This window comes from Chanos chanos, chromosome 8 (genome assembly GCF_902362185.1).
Source record: "Chanos chanos chromosome 8, fChaCha1.1, whole genome shotgun sequence".
NCBI lineage: Eukaryota > Metazoa > Chordata > Actinopteri > Gonorynchiformes > Chanidae > Chanos > Chanos chanos.
The window spans coordinates 48,083,555-48,102,053 of record NC_044502.1 but is presented as its reverse complement, the minus strand read 5'-3'; the positions used below and the strand labels follow the sequence as shown (position 1 = coordinate 48,102,053).

Genomic DNA, 18,499 nt, shown 5'->3' with positions numbered 1-18,499 from the left:
CTCCTCTGGACAATCTAGAAAAATTCGCCTCTCCTGTCAAATTTGTGGCCCTGAAAGAAATAAATGGAATATCGTGGCCTGGTGTGTAAAAAAAAACTATGTAACTGATTATGGCCGTGTGGGGACGGCGATGCCATTAAACTATAGCTTTCAGGGAGACAAGGTTGAAATTGGACCGTATTGCTTGTCACATGATTACCTCTGTCCAATGACAATTTGGGGTTTAATCAAAAGAAGCCACTGTCTTCGTGATTGATCGGAAAAGTCTGGGAGGAACGCCTCACTCCCGGAGTAGGGCTAGTTTATTTACGCATTTTGATTCACTCAGGCCACTACTCGGTAAATTACAAATAGCTTCTGCTCAGTTTTCTGGGGCAGTGAATGACACTGTGTTTGTTGCCTCTTTCACTTATTGATTCTGACTGCAGTTGGCTCAATATTCTGAGGTTCCTGCAATATTCCACAGACCTTCACATAATGTTGCGCCTGCAGTTATTATAATATAAATCCATTAGTGCACAGACGCTTGAAATCATGAATTTCTGCCACAAACGCGCTTTGCTAAACATATGTGCACACGCACAGGCACACGAGCGCGCCCCTCCCTCACCCTTGGGGACACGCACCCCACACAGAGAGTGGACGCGCACAATTGCTGCCAGGGTCGCTTTTGTGTGCGCGCACGCGACCGCAAGATCGCACATGGAGCTCTCAAGAGCGCGCACTTTTACCATTGTTCTAAAATTCAAGTACATTTGAAACGGTGAGAAACTTTATGCACGATTGCTTATAGTAGACAAGTAGAGAATCAGGATTTCGCAGCTGTGTTAGTTACTATAATGAAAATTCGGTATTGAGGAATATTTTGAATTTTCTCATGAAGAATCTTTAAAATGTTCGTTTACTGCCATGTTCACATTTCTTTTCTTTCGTAAGTAATGTCCTCGCACCAACTTGGTAATTAAATGTTTGTTCAATGTAATTAAAATGAATATCATATGTAAATAGAGACTATCAAGCAACGTGCCCTTAAAGTAATATAGAGGATTTAATCTTTCATATGTATTTATGGAATATCTTGACAATGGAGGCATATAGCTAACAATGACAAACCTGGTAAGACCTACAAAATTTGAATTCTTTGTTTCAGCGAAAGAGTCGTCAGGATTTTTTCATGTCCTTAAAAGTCTTCCGCTGAGGAGTAGGCCTACAGCACTTTATTGCTTATATTCCAAACAAAGAGCCCTGCAAGCCTGCACGCTATCAATCTTACCCGCCTAAGGCTCTGACAGCTTCTCGCCCTAAGAACACATTCAAACCACCTAACACTCTCTTAGATCATATGTGGCGAGACACAAGCGAACAACGTTCTGCTTAAAGTTGAAAAATAACCAAGTTTTATCTTTTTCACAACACAGAGCCAACGAAAACGGATTAGCCTCTATTATAATTTTTATTGGACATGCTGGAGATGTAGCCTCACGCGCATTTGGATTAAATATTCCTCTAATCGCACCACGATTTCGTTTTCTCAAAGAACGACTTTATCGAAGATAGGATTTTAAAAAACGAACAGGATCAATTCAACGTTGAAAAAAATATTTTTTTTTTTTAAGCGGTCGGGGAGTGGGTCTGTTCTGCCAGGGGGAGTGGGTGTCCGCATTTTCTCAGACATACCCACTCATTGCATTCCACACAGTCAGCCTACAATCTGTTAAATTCCATTTCACGTTCGTTTAATTCAAGTAGGACGTGATAAAGTCGTGTTTATTTTCCTACTGGATGAAAAAGAAAGAAACATTTTTGCATGGTAGATTTCCGAGATAACGATAATGAATCTGTAAGTATTTGTGCATTGTCCTGGTTATTATTCAATATTATTTGAATTCTGCAATCTTAAAACGCTCGCGTTGCGTCTGCGTTTGAAGTTGAATGAATCGTCAAAACACGAGCTAATCTGATGTGCAGATAATTTAGTTCTAACGTCTCAAATTCGATGTGCACAATACTGCTTTCGTTTTCTGGAACTGCATTTACAGTGCTTTTTCAAGTGCAACCATTTTAAACCATCAGCGATGAGTTCTTTGATAGAATCCTGGTCAAATACGGTTGAATAAATTGGTTGTTTCTGGAAAAACATGCTTGCACTTATCTGAAATTAGAACAGAATTTAATTTGCATTTATTTTGGATACTGAAAATAGGGCAGAAGTCAGTGTATTTGTATGTGGGTTTGCGGAATAGAAAAAGCCCTTTGAAAATCTTAGTTTGTGAACTGTTTGCTATGTCGGATCAGATTTTATATTTCTTCGTCCGTCCAGCTAAACCGTTATTGTTCCTGCTGGAATACTGGACTAATATTTGGCTATTTGCTGAGTAGAGGTTCCAAGACCTCTCGTTTCTCGTTGGGGATGCGCCTGGCTCAGTGGATGGGCCCGCTGACCGGCTGTTACACACAAAAATGAATGCTGGTCGCACAAGGCCATAAAACCTGTCAAAGGTAATTCTTCCTAAAAGAGCAAAGTGAGCAATTTCAGTCCCCGACCGGCTGTGTATGGTATCAATGAACCACAGGGATTTTATTATCATTATTATTATTATTATTATTATTATTATTATTATTGTTGTTGTTGTTGTTGTTGTTGTTATCATTATTATTATTATACCGCTCATATGTTAGGCCTAATTCATTAACCGTATGAAATATGTTTTAATTCAGCTTGTCAATAAATTACCAATTACTATCTATAAAACATTATCATTCACTGGCTTTGTTATTGTATTAAGGAAAGCAGGTGCTGTGTTTTTTGTTTTTTGTTTTTTTGTTTTTCAGCCTGTAAACGCCGGAATAATTTATGAAGTAGAAGCCTGATCCATTTGACATTTTGAAAAATTCGGTCCGCTGTAGCAGAGCGTACAGAGAATCAGCGGAATAAGAATCTACTGTTCTGGCTTTCAGACAAACAGGAGTCAATAAAAACAGACTAACACATGTATTCGGGAGCGTTTAGGTTAAGTTAGGTTGGGCTTGTTCACTGGGGGTTTAAGCACTGATCGCTGTGAAGCTGTTTTGAGACAATTTTTCTTGCACGCGCTATACAAATAAAAATTAAATTGAATTGAAGTCAGGTTCTGTTCGGTGTAAGTACGATGCCCACTCCTGGTGATGATCTACTTGTTTGTGTACGAAAATATATAATGACCAGACGATTAGTTCTGTGTGTGTGTGTGTGTGTGTGTGTGTGTGTGTGTGTTTGGAGTGGGGGCGTCTGCAGTAACTCAGAAGCGGACTGTGATGGATGAGTTTCTACCCACACACACTCACACAGTGCCCGCTGTTTTAAACCATCCCCACGCAACGCATTGTTCTGAAGAAGGTGTGTGTCATTTCCGGGTATATCCACTTTACCGTGCCGTGCATGGACTTTACCGCCGGTTGGGACATGACGTAATGAAGTTGGCTATACTGAGATCCAACGCCGGTCGAGTTATTAGCATCTCTGGTCTGGACAGAGGTCATTATACACGCAGACTGGCAAATATGCTTACTAATTCCAACAAATCTTCAATAGGTTTATTTGCCTTATTAGACCGAAATAATCTCTACAACATTTAGCTCTTAAAACAAATTATACCTGCGGCTTACGTTTGATCCCAGATAATTAGGTTCCGATGATTGATGGATTATTCTTCTACTGAACTCATCTGGCGTTAGATGCAAAAATAGTAATAATATAGTTTATAGTATACAGCTCATCTTTCTGCTTAGCGAAATGAAGGCGATCTCAGCATGGACATCATAAATCTTCGTCTAACAAAACTGCTAATGTCTTCTTTATTTTAGCCTACATTGCTGTTAGGATTATGAAAGAAAAATAATGTACAAATGAACATTTCAAGGCCATGGATGAACGGCATAGCGCAGTCACAACTAAATGAGAGATGAAAATTGGACACAACAATTCAAAGCAAACACAGCACCAAATAAGACCACTTAATCTAGCTTCTTCTGGACCAATGCCGTGTTTAAGAATGCTGAACAGAGCCCAGGTGCTGATTTTCCGTTTCTGAGAGTTTTTTTTTTACGCGCCATTCTGCCTGAGGTTGTCAGAGGTGACCTACAGTTTGATGTATGAGAGGTCAGAAGGTCAGAGGGCACAGAGAAGAGGCCCATGCTAAAGTCTAATGCATGTGTGCTTCTAAGTTTCCATCTGACTCAAGGAAAACAACTTGGTCAGCCCAAGAGTGCATTTTTAGCGCAGTTCAGCTTTACTCTTTCTTATTGATTTTAATATGTCTCCTTCCAAATCCATAACAGAATTCATTTAAATTGCATATTTATAATTCTATTAACTTTTCAGTAGTGAAGATCACAAGATCATGATTCATAATCAGACATGAATCTATGAAACATCTGCACTCTCTCACAACACTTCTGTCAGTAAGTACAGAGCCATTGTTCAACCACAAACAACATGAAAAAGATGATTATGACATCAATAAAACATAGATTCCTTCAGTAACTTTGCACTATGTATGTATGTATGTATGTATGTATGTATGTATGTATGTATGTATCTATCTATCTATCTATCTATCTATCTATCTATCTATCTATCTATCTATCTATCTATCTATCTATCTGTCTATCTATTTATCTGTCTATCTGTCTATCTATCTATCTATCTATCTATCTGTCTCACTCTATGTGAGTGTCCCCCCCTCTTTCTCTCCCTCTTCGTGTGAGTGAGTGAGTGTGCGTGTGTGTGCGTGTATGTGTGTGTGGCTGTGTGTGTGTGTGTGTGTACATGTGTGTGTGTGTGTGTACGAAAGGCTACTTTCTCACTTGAGATATTCAACCTATCTGTGCATTGTGAAAGCAACTGAAAAAAGTTTAATTGAAGGGGCTTTGTCTGAAACGATTCCTAAACTCTTCTCTCTTTGTTAGTTGATGTAACAGTTCCTTCTTATCTGAGAAAAGAACATTTTTTTATCACTGGTCAAAATGCACAACTTCACCAATTGCCTGAACAAGTTAATGTGTCCAGCTCTTCATGTAGCTCAGTGGCTCAATACTGCCCCTAATGGTGACTGTGCTCATGGACAGGATCTACTTAAACTGGACAACATCAGCCCCAATATCTTCTGTTTTACCATGTCAACCAAATACTGTCTAATCAGAGTGAAAGACAAAGTCTTTGGATTGATCAGTTGGTGTTAGCATCATATCAGTTAATTACACATAACTCCATAACTCCAACATTTTAATATCTGGCAGTCACCATTTTTAATCACCACAATCTGAGATCAAGGGCAGCCTGTGTATTCGTTTTCTGGGCTGGGAGTGGGAGGTGTAGGGAGGCAGGAGAAATGTGAACCAAAACAAAGGTCAGTTTATTCGTGTTTATTTTAAAAAGACACCCAACTGTGTAGCTATACAGCCTCTGGGACGTTAAACATAGGTGAGTGAGTGTGTGAGTGAGTGTGTGTGTGTGTGTGTGTGTTGGGGGGATGGAAGATGAATGTGTATGAGGGTGTCTTGCTTACTAGGCCTCAAGTGTATTTATGAATGAGAACAGATTTCCCATCATCCAGCAGGTGTCACTCTTACCATCTGAGTCTAACATTTCCACTGAGTCTAGTCATGAACTTAATTAAACTCTAGAAAAAAGCAATTAATTTCCTATGTACTGAAAATGCTACAGTAAAATCCCAGAAGATGAATTGAATGTTGGTAATAGACTTCTGGTCAAAGGTCCATTTAAGATGATTTTTCACAATAATACATCTATACTGTAGAATTAGGCCCAAATAATGTCATTGAAATAAAATCCAAAATGACCTCAGTTGTATTATAATACTGTTTCAGTAAACATAACATTTCAAAACACAGGTAAATAAAAATAAAGACACACAGGTTAAAAAAAGAAGAAAAGTAAGCTTAATCCACATAAATAAAACACAGTTCGGTGGAAATAAAGGAAACACAGCCAGTTAAAAATAAAGGAAACACTGGTGAGTAAAAGTAGAGAAATAAAAAAAAAACATCATCATGAAGGGTCTTCACAGGGTGTGGGATCACTAGACATCACCAGCACCACTCCACTAACCAGCACCACTCCAGTAACCAGAGCCACCCCAGTAACCAGCACCACTCCAGTAACCAGCACCACTCCACTAACCAGCGCCACTCCAGTAACCAGAGCCACTCCAGTAACCAGAACCACTCCAGCAACCAGCACCACTCCACTAACCAGCGTCAATCCAGTAACCAGAGCTACTCCAGTAACCAGCACAACTCCACTAAACAGTACCACTCCAGTAACCAGAGCCACTCCAGTAACCAGCACCACTACAGTAACCAGCACCACTCCACTAACCAGCACCACTCCAGTAACCAGAGCTACTCCAGTAACCAGAACCACTCCAGCAACCAGCACCACTCCAGTAACCAGCGTCAATCCAGTAACCAGCGCTACTCCAGTAACCAGAGCTACTCCAGTAACCAGAGCCACTCCAGTAACCAGCACCACTCCAGTAACCAGAGCCACTCCAGTAACCAGAGCCACTCCAGTAACCAGCGCCACTCCACTAACCAGCACCACTCCAGTAACCAGCACCACTCCAGTAACCAGCACCACTCCAGTAACCAGAGCCACTCCAGTAACCAGCGCTACTCCAGTAACGAGCACCACTCCACTAACCAGCACCACTCCAGTAACCAGCACCACTACAGTAACCAGAGCCACTCCAGTAACCAGCACCACTCCAGTAACCAGCGTCAATCCAGTAACCAGCACCACTCCAGTAACCAGCGTCAATCCAGTAACCAGCACCACTCCAGTAACCAGCGCTACTCCAGTAACCAGCACCACTCCAGTAACCAGCACCACTCCAGTAACCAGAGCTACTCCAGTAACCAGCACCACTCCAGTAACCAGCACCACTCCAGTAACCAGAGCTACTCCAGTAACCAGAGCCACTCCAGTAACCAGAGCCACTCCAGTAACCAACACCACTCCAGTAACCAGCGTCAATCCAGTAACCAGCACCACTCCAGTAACCAGCGTCAATCCAGTAACCAGCGCTACTCCAGTAACCAGCACCACTCCAGTAACTAGCACCACTCCACTAACCAGCACCACTCCAGTAACCAGAGCTACTCCAGTAACCAGCACCACTCCAGTAACCAGCACCACTCCAGTAACCAGCGCCACTCCAGTAACCAGCACCACTCCACTAACCAGCACCACTCCAGTAACTAGCACCACTCCAGTAACCAGCGCCACTCCACTAACCAGCACCACTCCAGTAACCAGCGCCACTCCAGTAACCAGAGCTACTCCAGTAACCAGAGCTACTCCAGTAAGTAGCACCACTCCAGTAACCAGCGCTACTCCACTAACCAGCGCTACTCCACTAACCAGCACCACTCCAGTAACCAGAGCTACTCCAGTAACCAGAGCTACTCCAGTAAGTAGCACCACTCCAGTAACCAGCGTCAATCCAGTAACCAGCACCACTCCACTAACCAGCGCCACTCCAGTAACTAGCACCACTACAGTAACCAGAGCCACTCCAGTAACCAGCGTCAATCCAGTAACTAGCACCACTCCAGTAACCAGCACCACTCCACTAACCAGCACCACTCCAGTAACCAGAGCTACTCCAGTAACCAGAGCTACTCCAGTAACCAGCGCTACTCCAGTAACCAGCACCACTACAGTAACCAGCGCTACTCCAGTAACCAGCTCCAATCCAGTAACCAGAGCTAGTCCAGTAACCAGAGCTACACCAGTAACCAGAGCTAGTCCAGTAATCAGAGCCACTGCACTGAGCTTTGGCCTGGATTATTGGGGCGCTCCCATTAAGATGGAGGTGCTCCACCTCACACAAAAGCAATCACTCAGAATCACTGTGGCTTTTACAATTAACCCCCAAACATGCCACATGCATACATCTCATCCATCACTGCACTGTGTGCACACACAGCAAAATCACTACAGACAGGCATCTAATGGGTTTACAAACAGATACCAGACGGTGCCTGTGAAGTTCTCAATAGGAATGTTTTTGAGCAATCTGCCTGCTGGTACCCCGGACTCTTCTAAACAGATTTAGAATTGCTCATCTATTTTGCCTTGCGTCTGAAGTAAGTGCATGGATATAGCAGTCGCAGAGTATGTTGTTTGAACCATAGCTTACCCTGGTTGTCTTTACCTCAGATTTGAGTACTAATTTCTCCTTAGTCACGCGTTGTCCTGAAATATCAGTTAGCTGGACATTCCTGAAGCTGCTACCAAATACACCCCAACTACCACATCTCTGTTCATCTTACTGAGATCTCCTCTAGCAGCCTGACTGCCAAAACAAGTGTTGCAGATTCTTAGTCATGGTCTTTAGCATGGTGGGATATTCATTTCTTAACTCAGAGACCTGTACCTTTGTTAAATGACCAACCTGCTGTATGACCAACCAACTGTATATTTTGTATCCTCATTTTCTCAAGTGTTTCCGTGGTTTTGACAAAACCCTGTGAGTATAAACAGACAAATCCAACAGGATTAAACATTAAACCCTGTGAGTATAAACAGACAAATCCAACAGGATTAAACATTAAACCCTGTGAGTATACATAGACAAATCCAACAGGATGAAACATTAAACCCTGTGAGTATTACATAGACAGCTCCAACAGGATTAAACATTAAACCCTGTGAGTATACATAGACAAATCCAACAGGATGAAACATTAAACCCTGTGAGTATACATAGACAAATCCTACAGGATTAAACATTAAACCCTGTGAGTATACATAGACAAATCCAACAGGATTAAACATTAAACCCTGTGAGTACACATAGACAAATCCAACAGGATTAAACATTAAACCCTGTGAGTATTACATAGACAGCTCCAACAGGATTAAACATTAAACCCTGTGAGTATACATAGACAAATCCAACAGGATTAAACATTAAACATACATATTGAACCTGGAGAGTAGTTTTGATTAGAAAGGAGATAAAGCCTGCTCTGACTAACAGTTGCCCTTGAATATGTCACTTTGCATGGCATTGTGATAATTAGCTATATCAGAAGAAACTGTATGAAACTAAAATGGTTTAAGGATGGATTTAATACTGTAAACTCCACGTCCTCACACCCCAAGTATTAAACAATTACCTAGATATTCGGGATTATATACCGAACGTCTCTGTCAATCCGTCATGCCTTACCACTATACGCTATGACTCACAACTATGAGCTGTCTTAACCTTAATCATTTATTTCGTTTTTTTCGAGCGTGGAAGAAAAGATTCCTCGATGTAGCATCGCCTATCTTCGTTAGCCTTCTTGAAGAGAATATGAAATTCTTCGGAGATATTATTCAGATTTTTTTCCGATCTTAAAATTCTTTGATCCAGTTGTCTTTCATGTGTTAGAATAATGACTGAACGAGAATTAATTGGGGCCAGCGATAATTCAATGCTTAAAAGAAATACCAGCAAGCCACGGTTCGGTTAAGGCGTCACTCTGCTTCCCCCTGCTGGCTGCTATCAGCAGTGACAGCACGGGTCTCCAAGGTTAGCTGTAGAAAAACCCTTTGATGTCAGAACTTGAATTATTAGAGCTGAGGTTGTTTAATGTGATTGCTTGAAGTTTGCTTCGTTTTTGACCGCGTCTCTTACAGGATGTATGCGTGATCCAATCTAATTCACTCTGATCCATGAATTCATATTTCTTAAAGAATTATTCTCACTGATTACTCAGTAAGAGTGGGGAACTTTAAAATTATTTTGAAATGACCAAACAATAAGACAATTGGGCAGAGATTAAACCAACGAAAGGAAACACTATTAAAAAAGGAGGCGGGCTTTTGCTCAGTGGAGCAAATGGCTGGAATGTGAAACGTTCTGGGACATTCTGATTGTTGTTGGACAGTAGTAAAGTAATTAACGGAGAAAAGCAGACAGTACAACAGGCCGAGTTTTATGGGAGCTGTCTGGAATGGAGCCTTTGAAGGCTGGTCCATCTGGGTTACAGCGAGCAAAGCAGAACCCCTCACCCCCTCCTTCTGTGTGCGAACGAGCGAGCGAGCGAGCGAGCGAACAAGAGAGAGAGAGAGAGAGAGAGAGGGGCTGACTGAGAGAAGATATATTTTTTCATGTTTTAATAGTGTTTTTTAGCTTTATTTGTGGTTGACCAGCGGATATACAATTACTAACGCTCCACTTTAGCGACTCAATGTGGCACCTATTTTTGTACTGCTATAGATGTAGCGTCCAAACTGTCGCTTCGTGTCCGCCCTCAATCGCTTTGCACCCCATAAACAGTTAAGGCTCTGGCTGCGGTTTATTGCGTTTCATGACTAATATGACTTTCAAAACCAAGTATTTGTCACTGATGAACATTTGGCAGTTTTTAAAGAGAACACTAGATACGATCATTCTCCCCGGTCAGCCCCCCTCATTATGCATGAATAGCATTCATGCGTTATTTTGTCAGAATTTTATTTTGCAGTATATACAGACAGTAGTCCGTTAGAGAAGCACTAACAATGAACACATGAGGTATTCGTCACAGTCTTTTTTTTACCAACAAAAACAGAAAATGGTGAGTTCAAGCATCTTTTTTTTTCATACAAAACAACTTGTGTACCTTCCGACAAACTTCATAAACAGGAACATCTCTTAACAAGTCTCAGATTCTTAACACGGTAGGCAGTTTAAAGACATTTAGGTAGTTACACGTAAATATCAACACAACTACAAACATTTTTTTTCTCATCTCATGCAGCCAGCAAGTATATATGGGGCATTTCCGTAAAATGGTCATCCATCTGAACAACAACAAAAAAAATATCAGATTACTCCACAAAACAGATTTCAGTTTTTCACCATCAAAAATCCCGGATAACAAACACGAGACACAGCAACTACACTAACAACACAGTAATTAAGAGCGCGATGTCCGTTTACCTCGAAACATGCAAAATGTTTGTGCAATTAAATTCTTTAAATATGTAATCCAAAGGTAGATCAAAGATAAGCGCAGGTTCACCATTTAATCTGACCAGAGGACAGAGGCCTGAAAAGCAAACCGCCGTGGATAAGCGTGCAGGGCACAATGAGACTGTAAAGTACGTGATATTTTGCAGTGGGTTTCAGTCTTTCAGGATTTCAGTTGTTTTTTATTACATTTCTTCATCTTCATCCTACGATTTTGGAACCAGATTTTGACTTGTCTTTCGGTGAGATTTAGGAGTCTTGCCACCTCGTATCTACGCTCTCGGGAGAGGTACATGTTAAACAGGAATTCCTTTTCCAGTTCGAGCGTTTGGTGTTTAGAATAAGGACAGCGCTTTTTCCGCGTGGACTTCGCATGCAGCCAGTTGGATGAAGAGTTGTCTGAAAGAAGGGGTTCGGAAAATAAGACAGAGCTCTTCATTATATCTGCTACGATTTTTATTGTGGTCACTTTTATGGCCCCAAAATGAACAATCCGCCTAAAATGAAAAAACTTGCAAAACACGATCAATTCAGTCCCGTATTCTGCGTTGCAGACGTGTGCACAGCAGTGTGGCTAGAACACCGCCCATTTTGACTTTTTGATTTAAATATAGAGTAGGCTACTGTATTTTACATGAGGGTATCTTTCTCATAACGAATTTATCTTTAAAAGACGGAAACACAAAAGCCTCAGTGTGTGACATGCACACAGCGCAGTAAGTAAATCGTGTTGCTTTCTTATGACAACAATTACGGCTTTATTTCGTGATAACGACATGTAAATGGATTAAACCAAAACACGTTTTACAAATGGTATCTCAAATCAGGGAAAATTATTCACGCAGCAATAGTTATGTATCAACAAAACAGCAACGAAAATGTATTGTGTAAATGAGAATGATGAAAGTGTTGGTTGTGTATTGTGTAAATGAGAATGATGAAAGTGTTGGTTGTGTATTGTGTAAATGAGAATGATGAAAGTGTTGGTTGCTCCTGGGTAAAACATGGCCTTGGCGTTTTGCGCATTTGTTTCAATCAGACTCAGCATCACAGCACTAAGAGGAAAGATTTGCTCTTGTTTTGTAGTTTTATTCTTTCAAAAGGCTTCGTTGATAATCGGATAATTATTGTAACGAACATACCAGCGAATGCCCGCATCAAGCAAATTCATATCATGCGACCACGGTTTGAAGATTGTGAAGAGGGTTTAGTGGTTTTATATGGAGGCAGCACATGAAGCCAAAAAAAAAAAACGATTTTTGTTAATGCTTCATATATTTTACTTGACTTCTGTCTGTGTTCACGGCCTGTGGAACTGACGTCAGGTATGTAGTTTTTGCACCCACTAATTGTGTTCTCTGTTGAAATGCTTTTGTTTTAATTAATCATTGTGTAACTGTTATATAGCCCATTAGGAGAGCCAGCATATTTTTGAGAATGTAGCCAAACTGTTTGGGTGCAAAGCTCCCTACAGAAAACAGAAAAACGCGTCCAACTTACTGGGGTCCAGCTTTTGCTTCGTTTCCGTTGCGTTCTCCTCTGTGCACTTGGAAAAAGCAGCCCCGTTTGACGCCTTCTCAGCCGTTGCTGTATTTTGGTCAGTACCCGGTGCTGTTAACGCATGTGTCTCAAACGATACACACTCGCCAGTTGCCACCAGTGGCTCCGGTTTGATATCTAGATGCATGTCGGTCGATAATCCCACGAAAGGCACGGATGGGGAGTGAGGCTCTAACGCCCATGAACGAACAGACATTCCATCGGATTCCCCTGTCGTGAATGGGTGATGTATATACGGGTGGTATGCTCCAGACGTGGGGCCCGTGGAAGACTGCGCTGGTGTGGACAACGGGCCCCATGACGCACCAAAAATAGCCGATTTGGGCTGGAAAAGGTACGGCTCCTGCGCGCCATATTCAGATAGACTGAGCTCCTCGCGAGTCTGCTGCTGCGGTCCGGGGCCGGATGGGAACCTGGGTGCCAGATGATCATCATTCTCGAGCGGAATGTGCGAGTCAGTGCAGTAACCTAGTGTCCCTAACGTCGACATTACACCAAACGCACGCACACACACGTACACACACAGACGTGACAGAACGTGCACACACACACTGTGAAATATTTCAGGGGAAATGTAATAACTACAGACCCCTGATGAATCGATGCACAGCGGAGATCGCATTGGGTAGCGCAAAACACGTGACTGTGTGGAGAACAATCAAAATACTGCCTTGGCCAGGCGCACAATCCAACCGCCTCCATTTTAAAGTCATATTTTTAATGACAAAGCCATATGCTTTTATGAAAGAGGATCTGACTTTATAAGTGCAGTTAAATTTGTACAAATTTAAAAACACGTTTTATGTCAACATGAAGATTTTTAATGCTTGGAAAAATCTAGTTTGGATTGGCCTTGGCCTTTGGATTTCAGGTCAATGCTTCAATTATTTTAAGACTAAAACTGAAACAAAGATGAAAAAATACTAGTCAGTCAGTTAAAATAGTGAGTAACCTTCTCACCTTATGAAATTAGCGATTTGATTAGCTTTCCATTTTGAAGGCATATTCCGTGGGCCCACAAAATGTTTACAGGTAGAATGTGTGGAAATAAAATGGTGCAAACATATTTAAGAAATAAAGAAAATCGCTACATGCTCCACATGTGAGCTATACAGGACTGCAGGTGTCATGGGAGGACTAAGATGAGATTTACTGTCAGTTATTGTCTGTCACCACTCAGACACTCGGTCTGTCACCGCCAAACGGCAGCCACCTCTGGACTGATCACAGAACCATTTTTGTAACTAAAATCTGAATTTCGCGTACTACATTTTACTTACTGACGTCACAGTACTTACATTACGTATCTGCTGTCCCATGCCGCTCCCACTGCTGTATGAACATTTGAGGGCTAAGGAAGGTCTCAGACTTTCGGAGCCAAAACAAGTGGTCTCAGACACAGGCCAGAGAGGAGTATATAAGCGTTTGTTTTGGATTTACCGATACTATCTCAGTTACACTAATGTATTTTTGTTGTAAATAAATAATAATAATAAAAAACGTTAAATATCGCTTGTAATATTTGCTCAAATAAATGAATTTTAATAGGAATATATCTGATTGTGTTTACAGCGTCAGAGTAACGCGTGAGCCCGTACATTTTCGGCAACAGGACTATATTATAAATTAGGCTATGTGAGGAATTTCGGTTTAATTTTGAAAGTTTTACTAGGTCACTGGGCCTACAAGAAATACCACAGCTACATCTGAAGGACTTTTATAAGCTATGGTCGTGCCTTCCATTACACTACAGTGTTATATATGAAAAGCTCTGTGCTAGTTGTACACACAGCCTAGCCCCTTCATGAGAGAAATCTGTCATATTTTTAATTTCAACGAAGCGGCTCTCTGATGAAACTGGACATCACGACTTCGTGCCCTCATTAAAAAACAAAAAACAGAAATTTCAATTATCTGTGGGGGCCATTAAGAGTCCGTTTGTCCTTCTTAAAACTCTCTGAGGGAAAGTGACGTCGGCAGGGGTGCTATAGTAGACTGTGTTTACTGCGGGGGTCATTGGGCTGTTTTTCCTGATGCCCAGACCTATCTACTCAGAACATCGCCAATAAAAGCTTTTGTCTCGCTGCACAAGCATCCGGTAATGAGGATGTGCTTAAAAATGTTCACGCGCAGCTTTGACCAAAGTGCATTGATCGTAACCAAGGCCTTGTCGCCGCGTCCTGTAAGACAGTGGGCGACCTAATACAATCCTCTTTCTTTTGTCCCTTGATCAAATTTAATTCGGCGTTTGTCTTCGGGTATGTGGTGACTTCAAATATATGAACTGTACCCTTCAGTTAGTCAGGAAAAAGGTACGGATATGGTTCGAATAAGCTTCAGAAGCGCTCCTGCTCTAAGATGTGACAGCTCACAGTAATTTTATTAGATTTCTTTTTTGTTTTCATTTGTTTTGTTTTTTTTTGTTTTGTTTTGTTTTGATATCTTAATCCACAAAGTCACCTCCTCGTGCCCCCTCCCACCTCCCCGTGTGTGTGTGTGTGTGTGTGTGTGTGTGTGTGTGTGTGTGCGCGCGCGCGCGCGCGCGCGTGTGTCGTGAATGACCAGAAACGAATTCAGTGAAGTCAGTATTCTGTGGTAGCTTATTTATTACTGGCTGTATTTGTGACTTGACAGTGGTAAATGTAAAGAAGTGAATATTCCTCTCAGAAACAGAGTACATTCATACGTGCCATTCAAAAAATATTTACCTCTAATACTACAAGAGCAAAAGACTTTAGCACTGTGTGGTTCGCCATTTCATAGGCATTTGTTATTTGTATGAGGCGATGAGGCGGTGTGTGGCTTCCTGAGGGCCGTAAAACAGACAGTATCTGACTAGCCCTTCAGTTACTGCGACTTTTTACATTGTCTACACATGTCAGGCTACTGTAGAATTATAAACCAACTCATTTTTTTCGAGTAAACACAACTTTTGGACAAGTACTTTTAGGAGCAGACAAACTGAGTTAATTCAAATGGTCTAAGATGATTTATAACCTTAAATTGTCTTAATATTTTTTCCTTTTTCAGTTCAAATTGTCCTCAAAGTCATACTTGGTGGAGCCGAAAACAAATCTCAGTTAAACACGTTATTTCAGCAGGCGAGAGTCAATCAACACAAGCCAGAACGTTTTAATACACACTGCCCTTTATTTCGCGATGTCAAATATGAATAATTAATTCAGAGTTCTCTCTCGCTCGCTCGCGCGAGGGTAGTCATATTAAAATGTTGTGAAAACATGAAATAAGAGACCCCATCGCGCGTGTAACTATAAAACATCTGTAAACCTCTGAAAGGAGTGTTTAGCCGGAATTCACATGCCTTTTAACAGAGGACTTTCTGACCCAGCACAATATGCAAATATGAATTCCGATTCGCTCTAAAGTTATCATATAAAACAACACACATTAGTCCTCAGTGATATAATATCATGCAAAGTTTTCATTGCTATGTACAATACATTTACAACAGCCTACATTCGCCTATATACAATAACTGCCTGTGAAATAGCAAACATGTTTCTTTGCTTTCCTATACAGTATACTGCTCTGAACAGTTTTTTTAAATAATCGTGATAAATGATCACCAAAAATCGTCTAATAAAATCGTTATCTAAACAACAATGTAATGACAGATACAATAAATTATCAATACAATATCCAGCGGTCAAACAAAGCCTACGCACGCGGAAGGAGATGTAAATGGAAAGGCGCCAAAACAGATCTCCGCTAGGGCCTCATGAAAAACTGAAGTTGGTCGACAGCTCCCGAATACGGCTCTCGCGACTCATTTTCTTGAGTTTCATTCGTCGGTTTTGGAACCAAATTTTGACCTGTCTGTCTGTCAGGTGAACACTGCGGCTGATTTCCAGGCGACGCTCCCGTGTCAAGTACATGTTGAAAAGAAACTCTTTCTCTAATTCCAGCGTCTGATGTTTAGTGTAAGGGCAACGTTTCTTTCGGCCACTTTTTGCGGTCAGCCAGTTCGCTGTGTTTTCGTTTTTCGGATCTCCTGTTGAAAAAAATATGAAAGCGAATCAGTATATGGCGGCCTTTGTGTAATTAGACACACTTATGTAGCTAATTAAATTAAGAATTTTCATCAAACCTATGGGTACTGTTTTACATTACGAATTTGATTTTCTGAAACCACATTAATACTTTTTTTTTTCTTTTTTATTGCTTATTACTTTACTTATTTCTTCACTTTATTACTTATTTTTATATGTAATATAAATACTTCAATACATCACAATTACTAATTTACAAGACATGTATGCCGATCTATTTATAGAGCGCATTGCGCTGCTTAGAAGTAAATTTATTATTACTTTAAAAAGCTTAGTGTGTTGCCTATTTTTAAAAATCATAGCCTTTTGCCCATAGTTTAAATTAAAAGATGACAGGTCTGTAATTAATTTTAGGTAACAAACAGGCAAATAAAAACATACTGACAAACAAACACACAAAAACATGCTAATATATCCAGCAATCTAATCACTAAAGGTTCTTCAGAACTAGCATAACTATCAACGCGTTTTCGGTTTGAAAGAATTTGACGGTGCAGGATCGCACAAAGCATAGGTTTTACCGTGTGTTTCAAAGGAAACTACTTACTTACCCTACTTATGAAACATGTTGAAACATTTGAAATATGTTTATTGAAACAGTTTTACCATATTCCCAGACCAATATTCCTGCCTCTGCTGTGTGTAAACCTACCCAGACACACCACGGTTTCCTGCAGTCCACTAAGCTTCACTTTGACCGTTAGTTTTTTCTCAGCGTATCTGGCAAGCACTCAACATGCTCCCTGGTTAGATTTAATTATGAACATGTATATCCAAATTAAATGTATTTTGAGGTTGGAAAGGGAAGTCCTGCGTCTTTGTTTACACGCGAGTGGGGTTATGGTTCACTGTAAGACTTAAACCCTAAGTGTAAAGTGTTCTGGGCCGATTAACGGATCTGGATGTCCTTGTTACAAATAGTGAACGTAAATAAATATGCAGTTTTAAAAAGGAAAAATCGATGAAACCAGAGATTGAACTACTATTTCAAATAATTTAAGCGTAGTGGGTAATGGAATATTTTTTGGGGTTCTGTGTCTAAAGCTTCTGCCATAGTTTGTTTCAGGATAGCGGGAGCCCACCTTTGCTGGCTTTTTCTGGACTGTCTGCGCCGCTGTCTCGGGGTTCAGGAGATGATGTGGCACCAGCGGACGACTCCCGAGTATGCTGATCTGCTGTCGGGCTGCAGGGCGCGCGGGTCACTGGCTCCTCGAGCGCAGCTCTGTTTATCTGTACTGGAGCCGTCGTGTGAGAGCTGTCACAACGGTTTGGACGCCGCAAAGAGAAATGGGCAGAACTCGACTGGTCTTCAAGGAAAGTCTTCGATGTAGATGTGTAGGTCTGAGACAGGCGGAAATAACCAGGCACTGGCACAGTGCCATTGTTGCGACTTGGACACGAGCGCGAGGCTGAGGGAGAGAAAGATACATCCTCGGTTACGTCCTCTTTCGATTGATTCTCCGGTTCATATAGACAGTAGGAGTTCTCTTCCTTTATGTTGGGCGAAAAGGAGCGCGGAGTCATTTCACTGCCAAGCTGGTCTACACGGAAAGACCTCGACGTGTCCAGCCAGGCTTCCATTCCTTGTGCATATGGACCGGTTGCAGAGACAATATTTTGAGAAGTGGTCTCAGTGCGTTTGAGTCCAGAAAAATAGCCACAATTAGACAGTCCATAAGAATAATCGGAGGTGTGCGGCGCATACACACCGCTACTTTGGTAGTACAAACCACTACTCTCCGTTCTCCCATTGATCAGGGAATCCACCAAGAACGAATTTCCAGACGGGCTATCAGAGCATGACATCTTTGTGGTAAAATGTGACGGCGGAAGAAGATAACCCTTTCTGGATGACAT

The 18,499-nt window shown here is 41.3% G+C and overlaps 3 protein-coding genes across 3 annotated transcripts; 1 reads left to right on the top strand and 2 right to left on the bottom strand.

The window, feature by feature from the left end:
* The first annotated feature begins 3,442 nt into the window (after window positions 1-3,442).
* On the top strand, window positions 3,443-7,120 carry LOC115819778 (GATA zinc finger domain-containing protein 14-like). The gene is made up of 2 exons (XM_030783279.1): window positions 3,443-3,447; window positions 6,085-7,120. The coding sequence occupies exons 1-2, from the start codon at window positions 3,443-3,445 to the stop codon at window positions 7,118-7,120; spliced, it is 1,041 nt and encodes a 346-aa protein (XP_030639139.1).
* A 4,055-nt stretch (window positions 7,121-11,175) lies between these two features.
* Window positions 11,176-13,062, bottom strand: hoxa9b (homeobox A9b). Its single transcript, XM_030783278.1, has 2 exons — window positions 12,513-13,062; window positions 11,176-11,411 (listed from the first exon to the last, which is right to left on the bottom strand). Exons 1-2 carry the CDS (start codon window positions 13,060-13,062, stop codon window positions 11,176-11,178), a joined length of 786 nt encoding a protein of 261 aa, XP_030639138.1.
* Window positions 13,063-16,309: 3,247 nt separating this feature from the next.
* Window positions 16,310-18,499, bottom strand: hoxa10b (homeobox A10b). Its single transcript, XM_030782530.1, has 2 exons — window positions 17,725-18,499; window positions 16,310-16,584 (listed from the first exon to the last, which is right to left on the bottom strand). The coding sequence occupies exons 1-2, from the start codon at window positions 18,497-18,499 to the stop codon at window positions 16,310-16,312; spliced, it is 1,050 nt and encodes a 349-aa protein (XP_030638390.1).

Bases quoted from the DNA above. Each gene is read 5' to 3' on its own strand.
- hoxa9b (XM_030783278.1), bottom strand. From the start codon at position 13,062: ATGTCGACGTTAGGGACACTAGGTTACTGCACTGACTCGCACATTCCG. The intron at 11,412-12,512 runs GTAAGTTGGACG...CCCTTCTTTCAG, and splicing joins GAAGCAAAAGCTGGACCCCA to ACAACTCTTCATCCAACTGG.
- hoxa10b (XM_030782530.1), bottom strand. From the start codon at position 18,499: ATGTCATCCAGAAAGGGTTATCTTCTTCCGCCGTCACATTTTACCACA. The intron at 16,585-17,724 runs GTGGGCTCCCGC...TTTTTTCAACAG, and splicing joins TCCAGAAAAAGCCAGCAAAG to GAGATCCGAAAAACGAAAAC.